Source organism: Primulina eburnea, chromosome 5 (assembly GCF_022965805.1).
Source record: "Primulina eburnea isolate SZY01 chromosome 5, ASM2296580v1, whole genome shotgun sequence".
Taxonomy (NCBI): Eukaryota; Viridiplantae; Streptophyta; class Magnoliopsida; order Lamiales; family Gesneriaceae; genus Primulina; species Primulina eburnea.
Genome location: NC_133105.1, coordinates 8,125,885 through 8,136,237, shown reverse-complemented (window position 1 = coordinate 8,136,237; position 10,353 = coordinate 8,125,885). Strand labels below are relative to the sequence as shown.

At 29.9% G+C, this 10,353-nt stretch overlaps 1 protein-coding gene across 2 annotated transcripts; it reads left to right on the top strand.

Moving 5' to 3' along the window:
• The first annotated feature begins 1,511 nt into the window (after positions 1-1,511).
• LOC140832877 (uncharacterized) lies at positions 1,512-3,853 on the top strand. 2 transcript variants are annotated; one of them, XM_073197149.1, is made up of 4 exons: positions 1,512-1,935; positions 2,005-2,132; positions 2,448-2,671; positions 3,219-3,853. In XM_073197149.1, exons 1-4 carry the CDS (start codon positions 1,609-1,611, stop codon positions 3,518-3,520), a joined length of 981 nt encoding a protein of 326 aa, XP_073053250.1. In that variant the 5' UTR covers positions 1,512-1,608; the 3' UTR covers positions 3,521-3,853. The 2 variants fall into 2 exon arrangements, with proteins under 2 accessions (XP_073053250.1, XP_073053248.1); XM_073197147.1 differs by having other exon boundaries at positions 1,513-2,132.
• Positions 3,854-10,353: the final 6,500 nt, after the last annotated feature.

The following is a 10,353-nucleotide window of genomic DNA, read 5'->3' as shown; positions in this document are numbered from 1 at the left end:
TTAATGTGTTTGTTTTGATTTTGATTCTCAAGCTCTAAAAGTCTGAATCTTGGTTGAAGCTTATTTAATAAAATTTATCATGTTTAAGTTTATGCTTAAATTCGATGATTTAGATATACATCAAGTAGCACGTGAGCAGAAAATCTATTGACCGTATTATCAAAATAATAAATTGTATTAATTATAGTTTATATAGACGATTAATTATCTCTTGATAGTTGTATTATTTTATTTTCACCAAATATTTTATGTTCTAACACAGTATGATATTTTAAAATTTAATTTTAAATGTTTGAAAACAATGTTAGGTGCATTGTAAATCATTTATTTATAATTTTATGTTCTAACACGGTATGATATTTTAAAATTTAATTTAAATGTTTGAAAACAATGTTAGGTGCATTGTAAATCATTTATTTATATATTATAAACTTCTTTCAATAAAAGAGTTGATTAAGCCATACGTAAAATAAAAACAGCAATATAATAATAAAGATTATTTATATAAACCGAGTCCGTTCCATTATCACTTGTATGTTTTTCCTTTTATCACATATGGGATCACCATTTAAAATGTTATTTTTATTATTTTCAATTTTGTCAGGTTCAAATCACACGTGCAAAATATTTATTTGGTTATGTTAGTATAAACTATTGTATCGATACACGCGTTTTCGTACAATATTTTTTATAATCAATTTGATTTATATTTAAATGATGATCAAAATATAATTATAAAAATAATGAGAGATGACGCTGTAATTTTGATATATAAATTTAAAAATAAAAAAAAAAAGAAAAAAAAGACTCAGAAAATGAACATGCAACTTGATGCTTAAAAGATAAAGATTTTATCAACTGAATTATAAGCGACTTATATAAAATTTTAGCATTTTATTGATATATATGTATATATATATATATATAATTATTAAAACAACTCAAGTTTAATAAAATAATGAGTAGGTCTTATGTGAGACCGTCTCACGGATCATAATCTGTGAGACGGGTCAACCCTATCCATATTCACAATAAAAATTAATACTATTAGCATAAAAAGTAATATTTTTTCATGGGTGACCCAAATAAGAGATCCGTCTCACAAATACGGCCCGTGAGACCATCTCACCCAAGTTTTTACCTAAAATAATATAAGATTGCATAAAAAACCATTCGACGTAAATTCAGAAAAAATAGAAAACTTTTATATTTTTAGCTTTTAGTATTTAAAAATTAAAATGAAAATAATAGAATTGATTTTGAAAATAAAAAATACTTAAATATAAATAATAATAAAAATAAATTGTAATACAGCGTAGTATTAACCCTAAAGTAAACCCACCCCATCATGTGAATACTGAATGCTGATTGGTTGAGTGATGTTGTTTAGAGGAGAGATAATTATCATATACAATACGGAGCATGTGGTCCAATCTATCAAGATCTACGGGACCAGATCAATCCCCCGTCTGAAGAGGGAGGCAAGTAGAAACGACCGTGAAATTGCCCAAACGCGCCTTCCCGTCTATAAAACGCACCCCCTAAATTCGAATCATGATCAAATTCATGGATTTTGGGTAATTTTTCTTCCCTTCTGGCTCAGCGGGTATGATCGAGACTGGAGTTACCGATAATGAGCTAATTGGTTGGGAAAATTTGTTGGATAACGTCCCAGATGATTTGGGTTTCGATTTGTTTGATGACCCGGGCGCCGCCACCGCCTCAGCTGCAGGTAGTATGGATTCTTGTTTTTCGATCGAGGACATCGAGCAATACCTTATGAATGACGAGTCCAATTCCGATAAACCAGTGGAAGAACGCCACGATGCTTTGACGGATGATTTTTTCTCGGACTTGTTTTTGGTTTCGCCGCATGGGTCCTGGTTTGTGTCGGAGAATCTCTCTAAGGATTCGTCCTCCAGCCCTGAGTCGGTGGTGGCGGAAGAAGAGAGAGAGGACAGCTCCGGTGAGAAAAACAGTTTGTTAGCCAGCCCTGACTCGGAGGTGGTTGAGGCGCGAGAAGAAGAGAGAGAAGAGGATTGCTACCATGAGAAAAATTATACGCAGATCAACGAGGATAAAGGTGGTGATGACGGAGAAACTGACGATCCCGTTGACAAAAAACGCAAAAGGTATTACTTTTCTCTATCGGGCTGAATATGTTTGCCTCTCCTTCTTTTCTGATTTTGATTTAAAAAAAAAAAAACATCGCGTGTATTGTTGCTTGATTATGAACAGTGTGATTATTGTTATTTTTATCTGTACAAAAATCGATGTAGGTTCCGTAATTATGAATGAAACGGATTCATGCTTGTATTCTCTGTGTTCTTCGGCTTCTTCTAGACTTTTTCGTGGAAGTGCTATTGTTTTTCGAGCTCCATCACTCTGTATATTGGAGTGTAACTTGTTGTATTGAAATCCCTAAACTTGGTGTATGTGAATTGTAGGCTAATCAGGAACCGAGATGCGGCAGTGAGATCACGGGAAAGGAAGAAGATGTACCTGAAGGATCTTGAATTGAAGAGTAAGTACTATGAAGCCGAATGTAAGAGGCTTGGAACTTTGCTCCAATGCTGTCTTGCTGAGAATCAAGCATTGCGGCTTTCCTTGCACAACAGTAAGGCATATGATGCTTCCAGGAACAAGCAGGAGTCTGCTGTGCTCTTGTTGGGTGAGGACTTTGAATTCCAATTCTACGATTCTCCTATTTATATTATGATACTGATAGGGCATACTAGTTTCTGGTGATGTCATGCTTTGGTTTTATGTACACCATTAATTGTGTGTTAATTTATGAATTGATGTTTTGCTGTTTGTCTTGCTCTTTGCCTGAATCGGGAGTAAATTGTATTTACCCTCCTCTTTCTTTAAAATGTGACTCTTTACTCCGATTCCTAGTACTAGAATTGTATCATATTTGCTTATCAGAACAAGCTCATTCTGTAATACCAATGCCTTTGATTTGTAGTTCGATCGTATAATAAACCATAGTTATATGTTGAACTGTTTCTTTCCAGGTGTGGTTGCACTGCCCCTTTCCCTCGACCATCAGTTCACTTTTGTGCAAATTTATGTTTTCATCCTGTTTCTTGGATCGTTGGTTGTTATGCTCTGATCATTTGTCTGCTCATATAACTCCTTTCTTAAATTTCATGTCTGTATTTATCCACCCTCTTATAATGGTAGTTATGTTTAATTCTCAACGGTGAATTCTGCAGAATCCCTGCTGTTGGGTTCCCTGCTTGGTTACCTGGGCATCATATACCTTCTAGTTCTGGACAGCCAGTTCCTGACAAATCTGGAAGTGGCTCTTCGCGAAGAAGTGGACGACGAAGAGTTGGAAAGCGTCGTGACAACAAAATTGGTGATGGAGCCGTGTAAAATCCAACTGTTTGATTTATTTATGATGAGCAAAAGATGCAAAGCTTCAAGATCAAGGATGCGGTTAAGGATCATAGAATCCAGCAGTTGCCTTCTATCCAAGACTCCTAGAATTCCTGTTTTTTCACTAGTTAGTTAAACCACCACCTCTCCCCCACTATTCCCACCATTTTCTTCTTAGCTGTAGATAGAAAGTTCACAAATAACTGCTTCTTGTGTGGGTACGTCGGGAAACATGTTTTTGGCCCGTGTTTTTCAGTAGTATGCTCCTTTTTGGTTTTTAAATATGCTTTAGTGATTCGAACCCATGTTTCACTTTTTATCCTCTTGGTTAAATGCTGGTGTTTATCTTTAGTTGACACAGTCCGAACTAGTGGTTTTTCTGCCCTTGAGAATGCTCTCAAACATCGGATGCATTATGCGCATGTCCATCTGTTGATTATTTATTGAAGTTTGATGCATGCTGCCTTCACCCAAATGTGCCAGTCGAGACCGAGCAACGTTTCATTCCATTTGTTGAACAGTGCATGTTAGTTCATAGTTAAGTTTATTTGAAGTATGATGAATTCCTCGGACGTTTGAAATTGTTTCAAGGGTAACCTTGAAGGGATTGTGCCATATTTTAATCATCTGATTATTAGTCAAATGTTCATCTACTACTCCAATTTGAACGTGTCTGGGGCTTTGCCGCAGGCTTCGTACTTTTGTATAACATATAAATATTACATGTTTCTTTTGTATATCTCGTGCTTATTGTATACAAAATTATAACTAAACCAATTATTTATATATAATATATACTACTAAAGATATTATATGATATCATATATATGCATTGCATATGCTTGATAATGATATTAGATAAAATATCATGGGTCCATTGCATTATTATGTGCTTATGATAAGTCTTGTTTTTTTCGTTCAAATTTATCGAATTTTAATGCCACGTGTTTTCTTGTGTGTGTGTGTGTGTGTGGATCAATCAGCAAGAGCCAAGACGTAGACCCTTTGCCGAGGAGACTGAAATTTTCGGCCACAAAATCTTGATATACATTAAAATAAAGTTCTAAAATATTAAAAATGTGTAAAATTAGATATTAATTAAAATAAAATTTGGATCCTAGTGGAGATGGTTTCTGTCTGCAACTGTATACTATAGCGATATATAGAATAGGATGTTAACATACATTAATAATAATTCCTTATCCGTTTGGTATTTTTTACTATAAACAAAATCTTGTGTGCGCGCTACGATTTTCGCAGTCAAACCTTCGATTTTATTGAAACTAATATTCGATGCAAGAGTTATGTTTGTACAGTTTGTTTTTTGTAATTAAAAACAAATAAAGGTAAAAAATAGTTAAATAAAAAAATACATATGTGACGTTTTTGTAAATAAATATCCATCAAATGAAAAAAATTTAAAATGAAATGAAGATGTAATATTTTCGTAACTAAATAATTGTAAGGTCCATAGGCCTACTCCTTTCGGGTCATGCAATCACAGCATTATTGATAGTCCATGACATCCTACTCACAGTCATGGACTATCACGAAAACTGTGATTGTGGGACCCAAAAAGACAGGCTCGGAGCCTTACAATAGTCATCGAATGAAAATAATAATAATAATAATAATAATAAAAGAAAGAAAGAAGTTGTGATATTTTGTAATTAAACAGTATATAAATCCACTGAAAAAATCAAGATGAACTTCTAATAAAACAATGAAAATAGTAATCTTTAAAAATGAAAAATAAAAATATTCTTTTTCGATGTTGTGTGGTCCATTTGTCGAACTTAGAATGGAGATATTTTGATCCTCGAAAAGAAAAAGAATTAAAATATTTTACTTTTTTTAAAAAAATATATTGTGCTTTTCTAAGCATATAATACAATTTATTTATTTTATTGTCTTAATTTTCTGATTTTCTAAAAATTGTAAAAGTCAATGTATGATATTTAATTTACTGCAGTTAATTTTTTTCCCCCATATTTCAAAAATCGATTCGGCGACCATAGAATATTTGAAAACTTTAGTAGACATGTATATAATCTTATCAAGAATTATATATTATCTTATCAAGAATTTGGCATATTCTGTTGGAATTATCCCATTTAATCTATACTATTTTGTTAGTATGTGTGTGTCTATATATATATATATATATATATATATATATATATATATATATATATTATTATTATCTTATAATAGTCCATCATCTCGGAATAACAATTTTTTGGATTCATGGTATAATTTTGAACAAAAATATTTTACTAAAATTTATTTGACTAATTACATAAATGAACTAATATTTCAGAATAGGTTTCTTGTGATACGGTCTCATTAATCTTTATCTATGAGTAGGATCGGCCCTATCGATATTCACAATAAATAGTAATACTCTTAACATAAAAAGTAATATTTTTTCATGGTGACCTAAATAAGATATATGTTTCACAAAATACGATCCGTGAGACCGTCTCACATCAGTTTTTGTCAAATTTTCATCAATAAAATTCGTATTTTGAATCTATAATATCAAACAATTTGTGACAAAAAATAACATATGTTGTGATATTTGCTTTTCGATATTAACATCATTTATATCAAAATATTTTAAATACAAAAATTCATTTGAGACTGTCTCACGAAATAAATTAGTGATATGGACTCCGACCCGACCCGAAAATACTAATGTTCATTTTAAATATGAACCAAGTCGATCGTCTCATATGATACCTACTCACCTCATCGGTTAGCATACATATGCATGTATGTAAGCAGTGGAGACACGAGTGACACCTTTTTATGCCAAAACGTGAAATTTATTACAATATCTTCACAGCACGAGGGAAAAACATGTAAATTATGGTAAAAGTGATTTGCTCGTAAAATATAATTTACATATCGCATAGAAATTAGAGGGAGAAAAGCTAATAAAGTGGTATAATAATTACTTGGAAAAATCATAGATTGATTGAAAAAGGAGATGTGTGGGTCGGTTAAATTAAAATGACTTGAGAAAGTAGATTTGTAAATTCACATGAATTTATGTTTTAAAAACGAGTTTTAAAATTCATTCGGGTTCATGCATATTTACTTTTTTCATCGATCATTATAAAACCGAACACTTGTCGTTTTACCAAAATTTATAGTTGATGGTAACTGTGCAACTCAAATCTTTTAAATTGCACATCAACACAAGCACCGCATTTGATTGTCTAACCAGTAGTGACTCTAATTACACACAATAATCTCTAACTCAATAATTACAATCCTTCCAATCAATGTAAATCGAACTTGTGACTTTGACTATGATATCAATTAAAAGATCGAACGCTTACAGTTTTATCAAAAACTATAACTGGTGGTAAGAGTGCATCTCAAATCTTTTAAATCGTACAAAAACATAAACATCACGTTTCGATTGATATATCTCACACATAGAATTATTGAACCAAACAATCATGTAACTTAGTTTACATAATAGTAGTAATTTAGCCTTAACGGTATCATTACGATTACTAATAAGACATTACTATATCTTATGGTTTATTATTATAATAATAATATAAAAAATCTAATTATATCATAAGATGTATTGATTTAGTTAATTAATATATTAAAAAAATCGACATAAAAAATAATGTTGAGTCGGATATTCGTCTTATAAAATTAAAAAATATGATGTAATAATAAATAAATTGAACATTAAACATCGATTAAATCAAGGGCAATTTTGAGAAAAATACATTTGCATATGATTTACTTAAGATTCAGTACCTATTAGTTTTTTTTTCTATTTTAGTACCTGACAAAAGATCATTTTAGTTTTTACTACATGTTTCATACCTTTTTACCTTTTTACCCTTGTAATTAATAAAAAAAATTATATAAATACCTATTTTTGTTGGTTATCTTCTCTTTTCACTCATCACCAATGTATTTGGATGACATTTATTTTTAATTTAAATATTTTTTATTTAAAATAAATAAATTCGCAACTAATGATTGAACTTTTTGAAATACTTAGTTTTACTTACGAAATACTTAATTTTAATTTTAAAATACTTGATTTAGTAAATGAAATATGCATAATGTGTATTAAAATACTGGATGTTCGAATATGCAACGCAAATTAACTAAATGTTCTCATTTCCATCCAAGATGCATTTGGATGACACATTCATTTCATTTAATTATTTTTTTTATTGTTAAAAAACAAATTGCAACTAAGCATTGAAGTTTTTCAAGTACTTATTTTTACTTGCGAAATACCTAATTTCAATTTTAAAATACTTGATTTGGTAATGAAAAACTCATAATGAATATTAAAATATTGAATATTCGAATATGCAACGTAAGTTCACCAAATGCTCGCATTTCTATTCAAGATGCATTTGGATGACATGTTCATTTCATTTAATTATTTTTTTATTGTAAAAAAAAAAAACAAATTTGTAACTAAGCATTGAATTTTTTCAAATACTTACTTTTACTTGCGAAATACCTAATTTCAATTTTAAAATACTTGATTTGATAAATGAGATATCTATAAAAGTTAATAAAATACTGGATATTTTAGTAGGCAATGTAAGTTCACAAAGTGCGCGCATTTTCATTCAAGATGCATTTGGATGAAATGTACATTTCATTTAAATACTTTTTTATTTAAAAAAAATAAATTCGCAACTAAGCATTGAACTTTTTTCAAGTACTTAGTTTTACTTGCGAAATACTTAATTTCAATTTTAAAATACTTGATTTGGTAAATGAAATACTCAGAATGAGTATTAAAATACTGGATATTAAAATATGCAATGTAAGTTCACCAAATGCTCGCATTTTCATCCAAGATGCATTTGGATGATATGTTCACTTCATTTAATTATTTTTTTATTGTTAAAAAAACAAATTTGTAACTAAGCATTGAACTTTTTCAAGTACTTAGTTTTACTTGCGAAATACCTAATTTCAATTTTAAAATACTTGATTTGGCAAATGAGATACTCAGAATAGGTATTAAAATAATGGATATTCGAATATGCAACGTAAGTTCATCAAGTGCTCGTATTTCCATCCAAGATGCATTTAGATGACATGTTCATTTCATTTAATTATTTTCTTTATTTAAAAAAAAATTGCAACTAAGTATATAACATTTTGAAGTACTTACTTTTATTTGCGAAATACCTAATTTCAATTTTAAAATACTTGATTTGGTAAATGAGATACTCAGAATGCGTATACTGGATATTCGAATATGCAATGTAAGTTCACCAAGTACTCGCATTTCTATCCAAGCTGCATTTGGATGACATGTTCATTTAATTTAATTGTTTTTATTCTAAAAAAACAAATTTGCAACTAAGCATTGAACTTTTTTAAGTACTTAATTTTACTTGCGAAATACCTAATTTCAGTTTTAAAATACTTGATTTGGTAAATGAGATACTCATAATGAGTATTAAAATACTGGATATTTGAATATGCAACGTAAGTTCACAAAGTGCTCGGATTTCCTTCTAAGATGCATTTGGATGACATGTTCCAGAACTTTTCAGCAGCTACAAAGCTTTGAAAGAGAAAAATAAGCTTGAAGCGAATATTTGAAGATTTCCAGACAATGTTCTTCGAGAGAATAGCCTCTGATAGGAACGAGTAGCATAATCCGTGGATTTACAATTTACATAGGAATATAAAGTCGGATACCCGTCGATAGTCATAGTCCAGTAGGTCGAAATAAAACGACATGCAATTCACCCTTGATAAATAATTAAAGAGATTTAATTACTTCATTGAGTTGAATTAGTTTGACATAGCTTGAGAGGGCATGTTCAATTGGATAGGAAATCTCTTTGAAAGAATAGATCATTGTCGAATGAATTAAGTAGATTAGCGAGAAGTAGGTGAACCGAGATTCTCAACAAATTCATTTCTCATTGAACTTTAATCAATCTTTCTAGCTTATTTATTTCATCATTTAATCCTTGAACCATTTCATTGAGTTTTTATTTAATAATTGTAGTAGTAAACAATCATCTGAAGTATCGCTGCTAAAAATTGAATAACTGATAATAATAATAATTGAGAAATACAGTCCTTAAAGGAACTATATTCATACTCTTGTACACTATATTATTACTTGATATCGTGCACTTGCGATTATTTCTACCTTGAATATTATTAATTTTTATTAAGAATTTTACAATAAAAGTTTTGTCCGATCACTAAGCATTGAATATTTTGAAGTACTTACATTTACTTGCGAAATACCTAATTTTAATTTTAAAATACTTGATTTGGTAAATGAGATACTCATAATATGTGATATAATACTGGATATTTGAATATGCAACTTAAATTCAGTCATGGTTGGTTTTTTCAACTAAGATTTATTAGAATACTTATTCATGTCATTTAAAGAAATGAACATAGTTCATTACTGATCCGTGGAGTAAGAGTAAGTTGTTTGTAGATCAAAATAAGCACTTACCTTTAACAAAAATATAGTAGCATACTTGTCCCGTAATAAAAGTAAGTTCTTTCTTTGTATACCGAAATAAATTGTTATTTTTATTTCATGAAGAGTGATGAACAATGTATTTGTTAAAATTTCAAATGCATTGAAATTGCATCATGATGCATATTAGAAATATCAAGTATTTTATTACCTATTCTGAGTATCTCATTTATGAAATCAAGTATTTTGAAACTGAAATTAGGTACTTATCAAGTAAGCTAATTACTTTAAAAGTTTCATGCTTAGTTGAGAATTTGATATATTTTTTTACAAAATAGATATCACATGAGAAGGATATGTCGTCCAAATACATCTTTCAAGGAAAGACCAACACCTGGTGAACTTACGTTGCATATTCGAATATCCAGTATTTTAATACACATTATGAGTATCTCATTTATCAAATCAAGTATTTTAAAATTGAAATTAGGTATTTCGAAAGT

What these genes read in the sequence shown, in the direction of transcription:
- LOC140832877 (XM_073197147.1), top strand. Translation starts at nt 1,609, where the DNA reads ATGATCGAGACTGGAGTTACCGATAATGAGCTAATTGGTTGGGAAAAT. An exon ending in GTTGACAAAAAACGCAAAAG is followed by an intron (nt 2,133 to 2,447) that starts GTATTACTTTTC and finishes TGTGAATTGTAG; the next exon opens with GCTAATCAGGAACCGAGATG. An exon ending in GTCTGCTGTGCTCTTGTTGG is followed by an intron (nt 2,672 to 3,218) that starts GTGAGGACTTTG and finishes TGAATTCTGCAG; the next exon opens with AATCCCTGCTGTTGGGTTCC.